At 30.7% G+C, this 20,862-nt stretch overlaps 1 protein-coding gene and 1 long non-coding RNA gene across 2 annotated transcripts; both read left to right on the forward strand.

Annotated features, from left to right (window-relative positions):
• Window positions 1–8,292: 8,292 nt before the first annotated feature.
• LOC149496658 (AAA-ATPase At3g50940-like) lies at window positions 8,293–10,756 on the forward strand. Its single transcript, XM_089720071.1, has 3 exons — window positions 8,293–9,104; window positions 9,354–9,695; window positions 10,084–10,756. The coding sequence occupies exons 1-3, from the start codon at window positions 8,439–8,441 to the stop codon at window positions 10,603–10,605; spliced, it is 1,530 nt and encodes a 509-aa protein (XP_089576197.1). The 5' UTR covers window positions 8,293–8,438; the 3' UTR covers window positions 10,606–10,756.
• A 7,117-nt stretch (window positions 10,757–17,873) lies between these two features.
• Window positions 17,874–20,121, forward strand: LOC149496659 (uncharacterized). Its single transcript, XR_016320345.1, has 3 exons — window positions 17,874–18,350; window positions 18,986–19,051; window positions 19,880–20,121. It is a non-coding gene; the product is annotated as an uncharacterized LOC149496659 (long non-coding RNA).
• The last annotated feature ends 741 nt before the right edge of the window (window positions 20,122–20,862 follow it).

A 20,862-nucleotide genomic window follows, 5' to 3' on the forward strand; every position in this document is an offset into this window, starting at 1 on the left:
CTTGTCCAGTACACTCACAGATAATAGGTTCAACCGAAGATCGGGAATATGTCGCACATTTTTAAGTGTTAATGTGCCCCCGACACTTGTCTTTATGCAGATATCACCGATTCCCACCATTTGCGAGACACTATTATTTCCCATTTTAATAGTGCCAAAGTCTCCTGCTTTATAAGTGGAATATTCTCTTTTTGGAACACAGTGGTATGAAGCACCGGAGTCTATTATCCACTCGGTATCAGCATCTCCAACATGACAGCAATCTACATCGTGAGTGACTAAAGTCACCTCACCATCTTCTCCTGAGACTGTAGCAGATGTATTTCTGTCATTCTCCTGTCTTCGGTCTGCATTATCCTGTTTGAGTAAACGACAATTTCTTTTGAGATGACCCTCCTTACCGCAATGGTAACATTTTCTCATCTCTCTGGACTTGGATCTACCACCTGACTTTACATGCTTTGGACCTCTACTCTTGCTCCGACCCCTATTCTCTGTGACAAGGGCTTGTGAACTGGTACTAGCAACATCTCTTCTTCGTAGTTCTTCATTAAGTAGTCTATTCTTTACCATAGACATTGTTACCACACCATTTGGAGCTGAGTTACTCAATGATACCACAAGAGTATCCCAACTATCCTGTAGAGATCCCAACAGTAGGCATGCTTGCATCTCATCTTTTAAGGACATACCGCTAACTGCTAACTCAGTTACGAGTCCTTCAAAATCGTTCAGGTGTTGCATAATTGATCGTCCCTCTGACAGCTTCAAATTCATGACTTTACGCATCATGAAAACTTTTCCTTGAGCATTCGTAGCCTCGTACATATTCTTTAATTTCTTCCAGAGAACTTGGGGATCTTTTTCATTTCTCACATGGTTGTACAGGCTAGCATCTATCCATTGGCGTATTGTACCCAATGTCTGCTTTTTTAATTTCTCCCACTGCCTTTCTTTTATATCTTCCGGCTTTGCATTGTCACCTTTAATTGGATCATACAGATCTTTGCAATTGAGGTAGTCCTCCATTATGGATTTCCACATTGAATAATTCGAATCCGTCAATTTGATCATAGCCCCGTCGTTAGCCATGTTGAATTCTAGATTTGACAAAATTTCACTATTCACGAAATTCACTATTCACGTAAATAGTAACTTTGACAGATTTTACCAACCAAAGGCTTTGATACCAATTGTTGGGATTCTTACTGATCCCGAGCGGGGGCTGCGAAAAATACCGGTGGTAAAAGTAAAATAAAATTACTATTACCACATATACCTCCAATAATTAAATATTGAATATTGACGATCGAATCCACCAGAAATAATAATCACGGTAAAAATTAAATAATTACCGTAAATGCCAGAAAAAATAAGAACACCGAGAATTCCACGGTTCACCCTTCAACTGTTATGGACTACGTCCACGGGACAAAAACTCCGAATAATTCTTCTACTAAAAATAGTAGGTACAAAAGAGATTACAAAAAATAGTGGCACTTTAAGTGTTTAATAAAAAACACCCTAAAAATTACAATCCTCACTATTTTCTCTCTTTCCCAATTTTAGGAATCCTTTTCCTAAAATTTTTCTTTGTTTTTATGTTTTTGTTTTTGTACATCTTGAAATAAAAATCCTTCTCCTTTTTATAGGAGAAGGGAGCGCAGTGGACACGTTAATCACGCGTCCACTTTCCCCTTTTTTCCTTTCTTTCCTTTTTTTTTTCTTTTGTTTGGCACCGTCCCCTTTGACCGCCACAAAAACGTGTTTCATTCTTTTTTTTTCTTCATTCAAACGTGTGTGGGTCCCACACGTTTGAATCTCTTTTTTTTTTTTAAATGTCTATGGATCCCACATGTTGGAGGGACCCACAACAATTCTATGGAAGATCCAATTGGCAAAAGAATATTGTCTCGCTCTCTACTAAGTGAGGAGACCAATCGGACCATACCGAAAAGCTGCATGACATTTTTATAGTTACCTAAAATCTTTATGGAAATAAACTAAAAGAAAGAAATAATTATTATTTTGTCTCCATATTCTGCTATAATTAACTGCCCCATCTTTGTGTATTTATAAATAGATGATTTATCTAAATGTTTGATCCGTCCAGTTATTGTATCCCGTCTATTTTTTTTTTGTATTTTTTCTATTAAGAACCTTAAAAATAATATTTTATTGAAATAAACTATTTTATCCTTCCCATTTTCAAAAATAGGCTATTTTATCCTAAAAAATATAAGGAGAAATATTTCGACAATATGCATGGAAAAATAATAGACATGTATACCTATTTTCCTAAACGGAAAATAACAATCCCTTATTTTAGTTATTTTCTTTCCTCCATGGCCTAAAACTCAAGCTTCTACCAAATTTATTTAGACAAACAGAGATTATGGGGCTTTAAGAACACAAGAAGTACTTTATCAATTTGCATAATGATACATACTTAATTTCAGTAATAAGGTGATATCAGAATAGTTGAATAAAGAATGCAACACAAAGTTTCGAACGCAGAGTACATGAATTGTTAAATGAAGGATTTATCCAATTACATGAATTGTCGCCTATTGCAAAAACCTGGTGGATTTGGTTCAAGAAATCAATTGGAAAGATGAGAAAATAAGTTGGGAGGCAGCGTTAGAGGAAGCAAAGCCCAAATACATACACTCTGCTTGCAATCTAAATTAAAGGACGAGATAAAAAAAGTGCAGGCTTCAGGAAGAGCTACTCTCGAAGGTGGTCGAAGATTTGAAGCAGTAAAAAGGGAATTTTAAAGAGAGAGAGAGAGAGAGAGAGAGAGAGAGAGAGAGAGAGAGATGGGAGAAGATGAGTTTGTAGTTGTATAAACTATAAACGACATCGTTTGCACTAGAGGTGGACAATATTTTTCCCCGTTGGCATAAATTTATATACTTCATGCTACCTGCGATTGACTACATGGTCTTATTTGCTAACATGTAGAGGTGTGGGAATGATGTAAAAAAATGAACCTTAGATGCATAAATAGAGTCCAACAAAATTAAGAGTGTCATAGGATTTTTTTTTATAATTCGAAGGACAATCTATTTATTTAATCTTTCTTATTTGCTTTTTATTTTTTTTAGATGAGAAGATCTGAGGTTCATTTAGTAAGCCCATAATAAAATATAATGTAATGCAATCAATTGAACTTCTAGTAGTTAGCTACTATAAGTTCATTTAATTAGTTGTTAGAAATTTTATTTGATTGCATTATTTTATATTCTATCACGGCTTATCAAACAATATCCAAGAGCTATCTATTGGTATTTTAATCTATTTTTTTATTTTTATTATACCAATTTTCTTAAGTAAGGAATATAATTGGAAATCGATCAAATAATTAAGAATATTCATCTTTGGGCATCATTTGCTCTTGGAAATTTGATTATTTAGTCATTGAAATTTAACAAAATTATTTAAGTAGTCTTCACGTTTTAGATAAATATCAAGTGCATCCCTCACATTTACATCTGCCATCTTAAATAGTCCCTCCGTCTAATTTGTTGGATTTTTTCTGTTAAACAGTGGAAAAAATAAGAGGGTGGTGAGAGAAAACATATAAAATTGATAAAATTACCCCTCTCATCATCTTCTTCTCCTTTTGTCTTTCTATAAACCTCGCTCTTGAAATGGCGAAGAAAAAATTACCTGATTGCTATAAAGTCTCTTGTCCCGTGAAGATTGAAGCAATAAGGGTGGAGTTTAGGTAACGAAAGGGAAAGGATTGAGAGAATTGCTAATAAAGAGAAAGGGTGAAAAGCACGAAAAGTTGGAAAATGGTATTAATTGGAATTTTCAATATAATTTTATTCTGAGAAATCACTCTTCTCATTCATATGATATTGGTAGGATCTCATTGTATTTCCATTATACTTTTTCTACTGATTAAACAAATAAAAGTAGTAATTTTACTCTTTAATGGACTCATACAATAAATATTTATTTGAAAATATTTTATATTTAGTGAATCAATTCGATGCAAATAAAATTTAATTTTAGCCCAATAAATATCGCATGTTGAAATTAAACGAGATAACAAGTAAATTTTTTAACATGAAAATCAAAATTTTTTTTCCCTTTCAAAATCCTAATTAAAATTTAGGCATATATTTTTCCTAAATAACAATTTTTAAAAATAAAATGGTTTTCGAAACAAACAAAGGAAGCCCTGACACAAGTAGAATCTTGTGAGTTCGTAAGTGTGGCTACCAAATATGGACATGACAGCTCAGCTATGCATATTAAGATTGGGAAAGGCTTTTACCTTAATATATAAACCCATTCAAAAAAAAAAAAAAAATGAAATCTTAATGTATAACATTGACTTGGAAGACCTAAGACTCTTCTGGTCTTGATTGGCGGCCATTGCAAGTGCATTGCAATTTAACCGTTTAATGTCTCTTTTAACTTCCATCAGCCACAGCTTTTCTTCTTTCTTTTTTTTTTTTTTTTTTTTTTTTTCACTTTTCCAAGTTATTGGAGCCGAAAGTATGTGGAAATCCACAATGCTGAATACACCTTTGCTTATTATAATTTCTTACGTGTTTCTACTATTTATAGTCTCTTTTGTCCTTTTCATAGGAGCTAGAATTGAATTCATAACTTTTTTTTTGATTATACGGTATTTCCATTGTTGCCATCTAAATTAAGATTTCATTACTGAAATAAAGTAATATTTCATGTTGAAATATTTTCCATCCTAAATTTAGGTATAATTCATTTGAATTAGCATTTAGAAATTAAAATTTTATATTTAGTATATGCTTTATAAACTCAATTGTCAATTCATGTTTTGAAATATATAGGATGATAACTCAAAATTATATGTAAAAAGTTAGAAAATATATATTTTTTAAGAATATGTTAATAGTAAAAAATATAACCAATCAAATTAAAGATTTATTAAAAATAATAATTAATAACCAATCAAAATTAAACTATTTTTATTTTTTTAATCAATTAAATTAAAATATTTAATTATATTTTTATCGATATATAAACTTAGTGAATACTAGGCGGGTCGGGTTAGGTCAAGTTTATTGATTTAAAGTGCCTAATCCGTATGTGCGGGTGAATGATTTTTTTTATCTAACCCAACCAGTTAAATGTGTGAACCTGCGGTTATAAACGGGTTGGGTTGGATACGGGTTCAACGTAAATCCACAGGTCAAATGCATGAAAATAATAAAAATATTTTTAAATAAAATACAACTGTTTAAGAGGACTAGTAAAAAAATTAAATAAACTTAAAAACTTAATTATACAATAATTTTCACAAACTACAAATATATCCAATGACAATATTAAAATTAAATTTCTTAACATCATCATCAATGAAAAATTAAATTTTCTAATAAAAAAGACAACCAGTAAAATTAAAAATACTTAGTAATAGAATTATATAATATGTTTTAAGCTACAAAATACTCCAATAACAAAGGTAATATCTACTATATATGTAATTAATTTAGTATTCTTATTCAAAATTGCAAATTAAATCAAATTAACTAAATAATTCATAATTTATTTACGGATTAGGTCGGGTCTGCGGGTTTATCTAGTGAATCCGTAATCAAATTCAACCCGTAAATTATAAAAATGACCCGCATAACGCATGAAAGTGATAATTTTGCTTTTTAATAGACTCATACATGGAATACTTATTGAAAATATTTTATTTTTAGTGAATCATCTCTATGCAAATAAAATTTAATTCTAACCTAATGAATATGGCATGATGAAATCAAATGAGATGACAAGTAAATTTAAAAAAAGAAAAACATGAAAATCATTTTTTTTTTCTGTTTCAAAATCCTAATCAAAATTTAGGCATATATTTTTTCTAAAAATAATTTTGAAAAATTAAATGGTTTTGGAAACAAACAAAGAAGCCCCAAAATTTCTGACAGTAGAGAATCTGGTGAGTTGGTGAGTGTGGCTACCAAATCGGGCATGACAGCTCAGCTCTGAGTCGATAGATTGGGAAAGACTTTTAACTTAATATATAAACACTGACTTGGAAGACCTAAGACTCTGCTGGTCTTGACTGGCAGACAATGCAACTGCACTGCAGTTTAACCTTTCCCGCAGCTTTATTGTTATTATTATTATTTTTTTTTCACTTTTTCCAAGTTTGTGAGCCTAAAGTATGTGGAAATCCACAATGCTTAGTACACCTTTGCTAATAATATAATACTACTTCCTTTTAACTTTGATTCGATAAATAAATTTACTTTAAATTTTATTATTTTAATTTTATAGCACTCTTAATTTTTATTTTAATTTATTAAATATTTTAATTTATAAAATTATATTTATTAAATACTTCAATTTTATTTTATTAAATATTTCAATTTCTAAAGCTAGATCAATTACACTCATTAAAAAGTTGAAATTTACAAAAATTATTATTTAAAAAGACATGCTAACTACATATCAAGTCGATATTTTATAGATAAAAATGAAAAATTTTATAGATTATTGATATTAATGTCGAAAAGTGTGTAATATTACCAAAATTTATAAATTCAAGTGCATAATAGGTCATCCAAAAAGTTCAAGATGTCACAAGATTAAAGTTGCAAAGTTTATGGGTAATTTTATCTTTGTAATGTCTTATGCCGCTTTGATATTTATAATATCTTATGTCTTTTTTGTAGGAGAGAGAATTGAACTCGTGACTTTTTTATCATACGAGTATCTCCATCTTAGCCATCTAAATTAAGGTTTCATTCGCGAAATAAAATAATGTTCCATGTTGAAATATTTATATATAATTTTTTATTTTATCTAGTAGAATTTAAATTTAAATAGAAAATTGATATAACCAATTAAAATTAAATTATCTTTATTTTTTCAATTAATCAAATTAAAATGTTTAATGATATTCTTGTCGATCCACAAACTTGAATGAGACATTTTTAGCAATTTCAATATTTTCCTAATTATTCTCACTTTTATAGATTAATAATTAAAATTATAGATTAAACTTGTCTTAATCAAGTTTTTGGGCGTACCTATAAACCAAATCAACAGATATTTTTACTAATTGTTCCCAAATAGCATTGTAGGATGGATGAAACTGTGCCTAGACTCGACATGCAGGTTGATCTATGAGCCCAACCAATGACAATAAAATATTTTTTCTCAATAAAAGGTTGAAATACCTTCATTAAAAAAAAGATATTTTTTATCAGTTTGGTCCACGAATAAAATCATAGTTCTATCCTTGTAGGGTAGCATATGGATCACTTTTAGTAGTTTCCTTTTCTGAAATTTGTTAAAGAAACATCAAATTTCGAACTTTTTTGGTTAAATACATAAATTTACCTTAAAATTTTACAATTTTAACCTTACGACAATCTGAAATTTGTGCATAACTTATGGCGCACTTGAACTTGTAAATTTTAATAATATTACACACCTTTCAAAATTAATATCAACAATTTTTAGATTTTTTTAGCTTTTATATATAAGATATTGATTTGATATATAATTAGCAAGACTTTTAAAATGATAATTTTTATAAATTTCAACACTTTAATAAGTATTTATTTGATTTAATATGTAAATTAAAGTATGCAATAAAATAATTTCGAAAATTGAAGTATTTAATATGTATAGTTTAAAAGTTAAAGTATTTGATCAATCAAAGTAAAAATTAAAGTGTCACTAGGGCTGTAAACAATACAAGCCACTCATGAGCTACTCAACGCTTGGATCGGTAAAAGCTCACTTAAGCGTGTTCAATAAGCTTATCGAGCCTAACTCGAGCTTGGGTCATTGGCTCGTGAGCCAGTTTTTTCTAGCTGAGCTCACGAGCTAGTCTTATAAGACAAAATCAATCAAAACATATATTAAAACGATGTCATTTGGCTAATAGATTTCAAGCTCAAGTTTGGCTCGTTTTTAGTTATCGAACCGAGCCTGACTATTTTTAAATGAGCTCGAGCTCAACTGGGCTTGGTTATGCTCGTTTACACTCTAGATATCACGATAAAAATTGAGGGCATTACAAAAATACAGTAACTGAATTTATGTACAAGGCAACTTTTTTGTGCTTATATAAAGTGGCATGCATATCCAAAAAATAGAGAGAGAGAGAGAGCAAAAGATAGAAAAAAAAAAAAAAAGAAAATGGGATCAATACCTTGGTTACCTATGGGAATTCAATTGCAATTATTCGTAGCTCGATCAATCAATTCATCCCGCAAGAAATCCGCAGTTACCTATGGGAATTCAGTCGCCGGTTCTCATCAGAAGTCACTATCGTCGTCAAAGAATCACATGAAGGCTCCACAAACCATCTCTTCAATGCCTTGGTTACATATCTTGGCAGCATTGCTTTCTGCTCCTTTTCCTCTTCCTCTTCTTCATCCTCCCCGCGACGCCTAACAGTAGGCAAAAGGGAAAGCATGAAAGTTCTAACATATGGGTTAGACAGAAACTCAGAGATAGTTGATGTATTTCATGGAATTCCAATGAAATGGGGTTATTATACTGATGTCAGTTCTAGACTTCCTAATGAATTGAGATGGTATGTGCTCAGGTTTCATAAAAGACATACTGATTTGGTTAAAAACAAGTACTTACCTTGCATTCTTGACATGGCTAAGAGAATTAAAGATCAGAATAGGATGGTTAAGTTTTACACTACTCGTGGTGGTGGAGATGGGTGGAGCTCTAAAGGACAGAATTTAGATCATCCTATGACATTTCAAACATTAGCCATGGATGGTGATCTGAAGGCAAAAATTATAGACGACTTAGCTGGGTTTATTAGAGGGAAAGAGTATTATAAGAAGATTGGCAAAGTATGGAAAAGAGGGTATTTGTTGTATGGCCCTCCTGGAACTGGGAAATCAAGTTTGATTGCTGCTATGGCTAATTATCTTAATTATGATATTTATAATTTGAATTTATCCGCTGTTAATTCTGATTCTAGTCTTGAGTTTTTGTTGCTTCATATGTCCAATCGGTCAATTCTTGTGGTGGAAGATATTGATTGCTCTATCATGCTTCAGAATCGTCAAGCGGGAGATAATCAACAAGAAAATAAAACCCAATCTTCAAGGCCTCAGGTCTGTTCTCTGTTCATCTACTAATTTGCTCATTTTCTTTATTTTCTTCTCAGTTTTAACTTCTCGTTCTCTGATTATGTTTTTGCTATTGTTTTCTGGGAGATGGGTTTGTTTCAATGAGGAAGAAGGGATTCAGAACTAATTTGCATTGTACTTATACATGTTTTTTGGAGTAAAATGCTTCCAATTGTTTGCGAGGGTTTAAGCACTAAGTGTTGCTGAAGTAAAATTTGTTGTTGTTATGTAAAGGTAACGCTCTCTGGGCTTCTTAATGCCATAGATGGCCTTCTGTCGTGCTTTGGAAATGAAAGGATTATAGTTTTCACTACTAACTACAAAGATCGGATCGATCCTGCATTGCTAAGAGCTGGCCGTATGGACATGCACATATACCTGTCTTATTGCACATTCTCTACCTTCAAGCAGTTAGCAGTAAATTATTTGGATATTTGGGATCATGACCTATTTACTTCCATTGAAAAGCTTATCAAAGAAGTTCAAGTTAGCCCTGCTGATGTTGCAGGCGAACTAATGAAGAATAAAGATCCAGAGACTTCATTACAAGGCCTTGTCAAGTTCTTGGAAGACAAGGTAAATAATGAATCTTTTCATTACGATTTAATTTTGTTATATTTGTGATCGACTATTTTTGCTTCTTTTCGTGTCTAGAATCATATAGACGTTCTGTTCTGCTATAAGAGTAATTTTGCATAGTTAGGCTAAATTTTCCTGATAAAAAAAAAATAAAAAGATATAGAATTTGCAATCAGTAACAGTCAAATATGATATTAATTTTCTTTTTCTGAGGCCTCTAGCTTAGATTCATAGGGTTGCATCCCAAAATAATACAAAAGATAATTTTCATGAAATTTGAGATTGATTAATATCATACCAGCAATGAAAGTTGCATCAAATTTGTTTTTTCTGCCTTTATACTTGTCACTGACTTCATTTTTCCTACTTGTGTTTCCTGCATCAGAAATCATCAGAAGCAAAATTGCAAAAACCTGCGATCAAATCAGAAGACAATAATAGCCTTGAACAGAAGGCTGATGACACCGCCTTTGAAAATAAAAAAGAAGCCGAGTCTCCTAATGCTCATTCAACTTCACCGAAGGAAAATAATTATAGAGTGAAGGGAGAATTTGAGCCTGTTCTTGAATCTATTCTTTCAAAGCACGGCGATATTGCTGCCAATTGCTCCTTGCATTCTCTTCAATGCCGTTCCTCCCTCTTGGAGATTGTTTGTGACATTATCTGGAAGCTACAAGCAGCGGAGCTCAAAAATCTAACTGAAATTCATCTGAAGTCCATGTTAAATAGCATACAAGATCTTGAATCAATTAAACTGGAAGTTGGCTGGCTGCGTCAGAGGTTAGAGGAGATTATGAAGGAAATGGACAAGCAGCTAAAAGGAAGAAATGCAGAAACAATCCAGAGTAACAGTAATGGCAAATTGAATTGTTTTAACAGCAAGTCCTCAATTGATGGGTTAATTTAACTTTCACATTTAAGCAAGTGAATTTCCTTTAGATGTCCTGAGAAAGTGCAGTATGCAATATTAGCATATCTGTCTATTAGCCTGATTTAAGAGTAGCAGGCCAATGTAGTGGTTATTTAAGAAATAAGAAATTAAGTAGCCTTATTTAAAAGTAGCCTCGTTTAAAATTTCCCTTATTTAAGTTACAGTTATTTAAGAAAGTACAAGGGGAAAAATCTTGACTGGATCGAGTTCATAGCTTCACTTTTAGGATTTTATTACTCACATGATCAAAAGCAAATTGCATGACATGAAAAAAAAAAATTCTCCGTTATAAATATTCGTGGACTGTTGTTATCGCTAAGAATATTTTAAGATTTTTTATTTTAATTGACAATAACAAATAATATTTTAAGATTTTTAATTAAAATTTTTTAATTAGCCAATGACAAGGATGTTCTATGATATTTTTAATATCACTATTGATAATCTAACAGTCCCATGATTTATCTCTCGTTCCCATTTATATATGTTATAGATAAATTAGATAGTTTATAGATTGTTTTAAATAGCAATAATTACCATAGTAATAAGAATATTTGAAACTGTCAAATTAGGAATATTACAGATCTAGCAATTTCTAATACAAGAAAATATTTGAGAATTTTCAAGTCTTTCAATTTAAACTTAAAATTCATGAAGATTTTCAATTTCTCTATGAGTGACATATAGTTATTGTACCTATAACAATGTCATCAACATAGACTAATAAAGCCACAAAATCACTTCCTTGTTTTTTCTAAAGAAAGAATAATTTGCTTTAGATAGATGTAAATCCACTTTCCAATAAACTTAACATTTCATTATCTTGAAGCTTATTTTAACACATAAAGAAGTTTTTTTAACTTGTAAATAAGTTTATAACTAATAGAAGCTGGGGCAAAGCTACCTTGATGAGAGGGTGAGCAATGACCCCCTCTTAAAAAGAATAAAAATTCAAAAAATAACTTACTTTCTTGGGAATAAACCCTAGTTGTTTAGCAAAATGTTACACATTTTCACCACTTTATCCCCCTAACTTACATATTCAAGTATTTGCCCCCCTCTTAATTTAAAACCTAGCTTCACCTCTGAATAGAGCTGTACTATATTTACTACCAGGATTAACTACGTGACTAAAATACCTCCTGATAACCTAACTGGTAATATTAACACCTCCTGTTAACCTAACTGGTAATATTAACATTTGATAATAGATAAATATATTAAAGAATAACATATAGATATATATTAAAGATATTGTATTCCTAGAAAACCTCTAACTAATAGGTAGTGGGGAATGTCCATTGTCCTAATCCAAATCTAACTATACAACTTCTATTATAAATATTGGATAAGTGAGAAATTCAAAAGGAATCAATTTCTAAAAAGTTCAACTCTGAACATTGGATAGCTTAAGCCTAATTTTCAGAAGTTATCAATTGGTGGGATGAGTGTGGGATACACCTTCCATCACAACAACTCAACCTTCACAACACAACAACTCAATTTCCATAAGGATACTCTTCCTCGTTGGTCCCTTGCAGTAAAAAGAATAAGTTCACACCTTGGGGGAATTGGTTCCAATTCCATGTTTTTTCACGAAGCTTATGCATATATTGGCAAGTTGATTAATCTAAAGATGGGTCAACAAGAACCGCCATTAATACTGGTTGCGAGGTAAGTAAATATTTAATTTTTTCTTTTTATCATTAAGTGTCTAGCTCATGTTTTAAACCGGTTAGCGAAATTGTCCAGAAAAGACAATGAGGGTCTGTGTTGAAAAAGAAAAAGACAATTTGAATTTATTTTTTTCCCCTTTCATTTTCTACACTAATTAAGAAGAATATAGAATTTGATTTTTTAAGATTAATATAAAAGGATGAAGGATTTGATAGTTATGGGCAATTCTAATGGTTCTTTACAAGATATTTGGAACAACTTCACATGACATCATCTCTTTTCCAAATAAATTTCATTAAAAAATTCATTTATAAGTAAATTTCCATGTATAGGTTAATTTATTTTTAATATGCTACTCTATTGTCTTATACTTAGTTACAACTCATTAGCTATTTTAATAAGTTATAAACCTTGTTAAATTCATATCTCATTTGCAAGTTCTTTTAATTTTGGCAGAGTTTCATAGAATAAAATTGTAGAACAAATTCTCATTTAAATCAAGTGTGTCTATATATATATATATAGGTATAAGTTTCATAGCATATATATTTTTTATTTGCTTGCTTGATTTATTAAAATAAGAAAATAAAAACAAACAAAGATGTGTGTATTTCACACTGGCATAAAAAAAAACATAAAATAAAACTTGATATGACTTTGGCTGCAGCATATATAGATTTGCATGTCATTAATTTGCATTTTTCAAGTATATAAATTAAGAGAATTATAATTTGATAGAAGAAAGACAAACTTGTGGTGGTAACTTGAGAACCTACCATTAAGTATAACATGCATAAAATAATTAATTATTGCTTTTACATACTTGGATTAATATAAGTAGAGGGATCCATAATCATTCCTTGATACACGATATGATACATGACAAGTTATTGAATTTTTATAATTACTCTATCATACTTAGATTTTTAGTTTATTAACCCTCTCTTTAGCATCAATATATTTACCTTTATAAAATTAATCATACTTTGTCAAATTTTGATATTTGATTATTATCTATAAAATTTTTTCACGATGAAAATAATTATATATTTACCATTTGTTTATTTGAATAATATTACTACATATTTAATAGTCAAGTATTAGGTATCAAATAAAAAGGACAAATAAATTTAATTATTCCAGTATTATTAATAAACAAGGTAAATGCCCACATATTGCGTAGAATTTTGTGGGAGATTACTTGAATGATATGTGTTATAATATTTATTTTTTAAAATAAATATTATAAATATCAAAAGCAAATTGCATGACATAAAGAAGAAAATTCTCCCTAATAAATATCCTTCGACCTTGGTTATTGTTAAGGATATTTTAGGATTTTTAATTTTAAAATTTTTATTTTAAATGACCATAACAAAGAATATTTTAAGATTTTTAATTAAAATTTTTTAATTGGCCGATGACAAGGATATTCTATAATATTTTTAATATCACTAGTGATAAATCTAGCAATCCTATTATTTATCTCTCCTTCCATTTATATATGTTATAGATAAATTAGATAGTTTATAGATTATTTTAAATAAGCAAATAAATTAGTGAATGACTTATTTTAATGTTGGTTTAAAAGTTTAGAGTTATCTATTCTATCATTGTTTCCGATTTTTCAATGAATTAATCTCAATTCGATTTACATGAAAAAAAGATAGATTATAAATATGGTGAAATGCAAATTATATGATTTGAGAAAATAATACTCTTTCTTTATAAATTAGATGCGTTCACTTTTTAATCATGCACATATAAATTAAAATGGCCGAATAAAATTCCAAATAAATCTCCTTTACTATTAAATAGCACCACAAGATCTTGAATCACCGAAACTGGAAATTGGCTGGCTGCAGCATCAGGTTAGAGGATATTCGACTATAAATCCAATTTAGATAAGTATTTATATATTAATAATATATAAAGGCAGAAAAGTTTAGATAATGATAGCCAAGTGTAACTATGTGAAATTGTTACTTGTAATAAGAGTTAGTACAATTGTAAAAATATAAGACATAATTGTAAGAAAATAAATTGTTTTATGTATTCAGATAAAGCATTATCAAAATAATATCTACAAAAAATATTATCTATAGCATTAATATATTAATATAAATTTATTTCTTATTAAAACAATTAATAAGTAATCTACAAGCTTAAAAGTGTGAATAAATAATATATTACTAATAAATAAACAAGATATAAATAATTTAAAATATATAAATTGGAACGTCGTACAGGTACGCTAATTTTTAAAAAATAGGATATTAACATGCTTAGAATACACTATATTAAATAAGTAATACATTAATATTTCAAAAAAATATACAATCATTTATCATAAACCATAAACAAAAATTTAAAAACTTAATTTCTTATTTCAATGACACAAGAACAAATTAAAAAAAAAAAAACTCTTCATTTTTAATTAGTAATTAAAAAAAAAATCTTGGTTGTTCAACTTGGTGTATGAAGTAATCTCATATGCTAGGAGTTAGGTTGTATGAACATGGAACACGAGATATAGGAATGTACATGTTACAATAATTTTTAAATAAGTAGGACATCCACATACTTAGGACACACTATATTAAACAACTAATACATTAATATTTCAAATAAATAAATAATCATTTATAATAAATCATAAACATAATAATAAAAAAATACTTAATTTCTTATTTCAATATAATTAATTAAATTCTCAAAATTATTATTACTATTGAAAAATACATTAATAGTGTGTGCATTTTTTGATATAGGTCACACTATATATAGCTTTTGATATTGTTAGCTAAAGGCTTTGCAGAATACTTAACAAAACATATCTTAATTAGGGATGACAATTTTATATCTCTAGTTTCTTAAATCTATTTGTCTTAAAATTTTAACAAAATCTTTTTCATATCTCAGGCTAATTCCATATAAAATTTCATGGATTTGGAGTTCATTTGCATAGCTAAATAACCTAAGCATAGTACCCGATTTTCTGTCAGCCTCTCCACTGAGCAGCATGCATTCATTTACGATAACTTCATTTCTATTTACCCATTGCAGTAGCCCTTTTACCACAGCCTTTCCAATATCCTAAAATAGTTCTCTGTAAAATTTTATAATTTTTCGAGCTCATTTACCTATTTAACCAAGTCCATCTTAGTGACTGAATTTTAAGATGCTCAATTGTGATAGACTTAAGCAATACTTTACCTCCTTAAGCATCCTTAAGTTAATTCCACCACTAATTAATGCATAAAAACTCTTTTAACACTTAAATAACATAATTACCTTTCATATATCAGAATACCTAATCCATAGATTATCAATCAAATGACTAAAATTATCCAAGTTGGTCAATTACGCAAACTTGACATCAAATTCATGCTTAACCATACTTAATCACCTTAAAAGCACTTACAATCACATCATCTCCACCAAGTCAGCAACAATAAGTAAGTACCTCATATTCATAGTTCATGGAAATCAAAAATAAAACATGGAAAAGAAAGAGGAAGATAAGATAACCAACCTTTTCTTAAGGATCACTTGAAAGTATCTAAGTTTTCATGCACTTTTAACTTGCCTTAAGAGTTTTCTCTCTCTCTTTTCATGGAGCTTCGACCATTTTTAGCAAAAAATGAGCAAGAGGTGCCTTATGATGCATCATAAATAGGTGGCAATCAAAGCCTTTCATGGTAATTCTGTCCATGTCCTTTAGTTGTCTTTTTACACCTTAATCCTTCCTTTGATTCTCTTTTCTTACAATTGCACCTAAATCTTTTTAATAATTTAGTTTAGTCCCAATTAGGCCTAAACCAAGTCTATTTAATAATCTCAGCCCTGTTTAAGCAACATTATACCAAAATTATCGATTTTCGAGACTTTCGAGTAAAATTGTGCTTTACCGGGAAATCATTCTTCTTTAACTTATTCTCAATTCCCTTCAATCTTTCAAATTGATTCATAAATACTTTAATTTCCATTTAATTGATATTAATACCCTCTAAATATAGTGTTTCTCGTTATTCCCAATTTCTAGATTACTCGGATAATCGAAATTACTGAACAAGCTAGAATATCAACAACTACCAAATTGAGGACATATATACGCACAATTAAACTTTAATCAAATGTCTTAGGCAATTTAACATTAATCCATCAAATATTAAATCATGGTGCTAGCTTAATGAGCTTCTAGTGCTAGCTTCTCATCATCAAAGCTTAAGTTCATTTAACATTCTTCTAATTTGATTTTCATAACAAAATTGGTTTCCATTAAACATCATATCTTTTAATTAATAGTTCCTCATTAACAAATTAAAGTAATTTCAATTATTCTATTCTTTCAAATAGCAATAATTATCATAGTAATCAGAATATTCTAGATTGTCAAATTGTGGGTATTACATATCTAGCAATTTCTAATGCAAGAAAATATTTGAGAATTTTCAAGTCTTTCAATTTAAACCTAGAATTCATGAAGATTTTCAATTTCTCTATGAGTGACATATAGTTATTGTACCTATAACAATGTCATCAATATAGACTAATAAGGCAACAAAATCACTTCCTTGTTTTTTCTGAAGAAAGATAATTTGCTTTAGATCAATGAAAATCCATTTTCCAATAAACTTAACATTTCATTATCCTGAAGCTTATTTTAACACATAAAGAAGTTTTTTTAACTTGTAAATAAGTTTATAACTAATAGAAGCAAGGACAAAGCCACCTTGATGAGAGGGTGGGCAATTACCCCCTCTTAAAAAAGAAAAAAAAAATCAAAAAATAACTTACCTTCCTGGGAATAAACCCTGGTTATTGACAATATTGACAATATTGTAAATTGTTATAATCTAGACCTTGGAATAAAACACATACTCCTGCAAAAACGAAATTGGATAAACTGCTATTGCTGTAGTTACTTCTCTTTACATTCTCATAGGAGATGAAATTGGATTGTTGTAGTTAATTTACTTATAATTTAAACAATTCAAATAGCTTATTGTAGATAATTCTACAAATAAAGCTCTATAATTTAAATTATCTAATATGGTTAATAGAATATTAAGATAATATTTATTTATATTTTCAATAAATATTTAAGGTCTAATGCCAATACAAATAAATAAAGCAAAACCCAAAAATTGGTAAAAAAAAAATTATACAGATATATAAATAGATAGATATATTATGTTTCGATTTAAAAATTCAACTAAATTTTAGGTAGTGTAATTTAAGCAATTCAAATAACGTGTTTTAGGATAGATAGTTATTTATAAATAAGGTTCAGTAATTTAAATCATTTAATATGAATAATTATTAATTAAAATATTTAATGAAACAACTCGAATTTTTATTTTCAAAGATTTTCCAATTAAATTTAATAAACCGACAGCTTGGAAATTTATTTTAATATTTTAATGCGAACACTGTGAGAAATCGAACAGAAAACCGATTGAAAAAGCCGAAAACCAATTGAAAATCAAAGATTTGGGTCGAATCGAACCGGTTCGACCCAAACCATCTAGAAACATCTCTTTCTTTTCTTTTTATCTCCAGCGCTGCACCTCTACTTCTCACCCTCACCAGCGCCCCACCTCCACTCCACCAACACAGTCACCGCGTCTCCTCCTCCCTTTCTTCTTCTTCTTCTTCTTCTTCTTTCTTTCTTTCTTTCCTTTTTCTTTCTTTCTTTCCCTTTCTTCTTCCCTGCAACTGCGTCTGCGTCACTGCCAGCAACTCCAGCAGCTCCAGCAACGTCAGCCGATCACCACCGCGCGCCAGTTGCAGTCGCACCGCCTCCATCGCGCACAGCACCGCCTCGCCGCTCCTTCGCGCGCCACAGCCAGCGGCTCCACCTGCAGCAGCGCTTCATCCTCAGCCAGATCGCAGCGCCACAGCTCCTCGAGTTCATTGCGCCGCCATCCTTGCTGTCCAGTAGATCGCGCCACTTGCTCGCAGTCCCGATGCGCGTAGCTCCGATCTAGCACGCGTAAGCCTTTCCGATCTAGCAAAATTCAACAAAAATTATACTTGGGGTATAGAGCAATTCTTGCTAATTCTCAGAATTTATTTTAGTAATTTGGGTATAATTTAACTTAGTAATTTTAGTTAATTAAATTAATTTTAGTAATCTGGATTAGTTAATTTAATTTAGCAAATTTGATTAGTTGAATTAATTTAATTTAGTGTTGATGAGTCGATTAATAAAAATATATTTGATTAATTAAAATTAAATTCTGGTAGTAAATAAAATTGTTGGAAAATTTTGATTTATGGAATTAAAGAAAAATTAATATAGTTGATGTGGATAAATGTGGAGGATGGGAAAAATTAAATTGATGGAGGATGGAAAATTTAATTGATTGATTGCCCGATGGATGGGCCGTGTGATTTGGAGATATTAAATACATTGTTGATATTTTAACAGGTGGATAGTCCAATTTTTAGGGGAGATGTTGCCGAAATTTCGGTAGAAAATAAAAACATATTCAGACGAAAACAAATAAAATAGAGTTAGATAGAAAAATAAAATTTTAGTACAGAAAATAAATTAAATATCGAGATTTATTTACGTAGAAAAATTTAGAATATAAAATAAAAATTCTTAGAATGGTAAAGAAATATTGTCTGATAGAATTATTTTCTTTTGTGTCGTTCTTCCTTTTCTTAGATCGCCCGGGTCCATCCAGTGCTCCTCCAAGACAACATCAAAGCTGGAATTTCGCTCTCTATCACTGTGAGTAATAATAAATAATGCATATCAACATGCATTTGCATAGCATTTTTTTTACAAACCTTATATATATTTTTATATTAAAGCTCATTTATTTTATGTTGCATAATTGTATATTTGGATGTATTTGGTGTAGTACGTTCAAAAATTGTTTGAATAATTGTGTTGTGCATATATTGTGACTTGTTTGTGTGGAATTAGGATGAAGTGGGTCACCATGGGTTTGTGAGACCGTTACCGTTATATGGATCCTGATTATGATTATCGGTACCGTTATATGGATCCTGATTACCGTTAGCCGGGTAAATGGGAGATCGGCGCCCCCGTGTGCACCTACCGTTACCGTTACTGTTAACCACAGGTTGGCTTCTTTATTGGGCGCACCGGATAATCTAGATTTGATCGCAGCCCGCAGGGTGGCCTCCTGTTGTGAGCGCCTGATGATCTAGATTTGATGGAGACGACCGGGTTGCCTCCTGTTGGTATGGAAAAGAAAAGAGAGAATGGAAAAACAATGAGAGGACTGGTCAAGTGAGGATTAGACCGGTCGGCCAGTATGGGGGATCGGCTCCCTGGTGCACATGTGAGAGGATGAGCCATGTGGGAGGACGGCTCATCGGGGGTTCGGTGACTCCACTGACTAATTTCCACGTGATGTGATTATTTGAAGGTGATATTGTTTGTGGGTGCTGATGTAATGTCATATGATTGACTGTTGTGTGTTCATTCAGTATACTAGGGTGCATTTTGCTTGACTGTATGTGGTGTGTATTATTTATTATTATTCACTGAGTTGCAAAACTCACCCCCCCTTCTCTCCAAACCTCCCAGGTACTAGGAAGCAGCTGATTCGACTGAAGCTCTGCAATCTTCTCCGCAGAGTTACAAATGTAAACTTTATATTTCTGTTATTTCCTTATGGATGTATAAATTATTCTATTATCAGATTATTTTTGAACTCCGCAGTTATAGGGTTGTGTATTAATATTGGACTTATTGTTAGCACTACACTATAAATTAAATATTATGTAATTAGCTGCAGGTGAACCAGTAAGCCCTTATTGTGATTATAATTTATTGTGAATAGGCCTAGGTTATATATTATGTGTTATTTGAGATTGGGCCAGACGTTTATATATGGGTTTACTGTTTTGAAGAAATCGGGACAGATAGGTCGATAGATTAGATGAGTTAGGCTTACTACGGGCCTTGGGGGCCTTAAGCTTACCTGGGCCCTAGTGCCGGTCCGTCCCACGGAATCGGGTCGTGACATTTAAGTTGTCCAATTTCAATACAGAAAAATAGAATAAAATTTTAAAAATCTCTAACAAAAGAAAAATAAAAAGTTGGATATAGAGAGAGCATTGAATCTTTTTATTTATTTATTAAAATAAAAACTTAATTGGGTTTCATGCTTATGAGTCGGGACTAACGATCATTCCCAACAGAAATACCCTGATGTCATATATTATTCGGTCCAATTGACCAAAACGGAATTGGGCTTTGGTGGGATCTTGGCAAATATTATTGCAGGTTTAGACTAAACATGAATTTCAATATTGTTTTGGTTCCAATTCCATGTTTTTCACGAAGGTTATGTGTATATTGACAATATTGGCAAGTTGATTAATCTAAAGATGGGTCAACAACAACTGCCATTGATACTGGTCGCGAGATAAGTAAATATTTAATTTTTTGCTTTTTATCGTTGAGCATAGGCATGGCCACCGGTTCAGTTCTAACTAGAATCGAACCGTACTGTAGATGAACCAGAACCAGTGGTTCATAATTTTAAACCAGAACAGACGGTTCAA

The sequence above is a fragment of the Jatropha curcas genome, chromosome 4 (genome assembly GCF_041381405.1).
Source record: "Jatropha curcas cultivar XTBG-Jc1 chromosome 4, XTBG_Jcur_1.0, whole genome shotgun sequence".
Lineage (NCBI taxonomy): Eukaryota > Viridiplantae > Streptophyta > Magnoliopsida > Malpighiales > Euphorbiaceae > Jatropha > Jatropha curcas.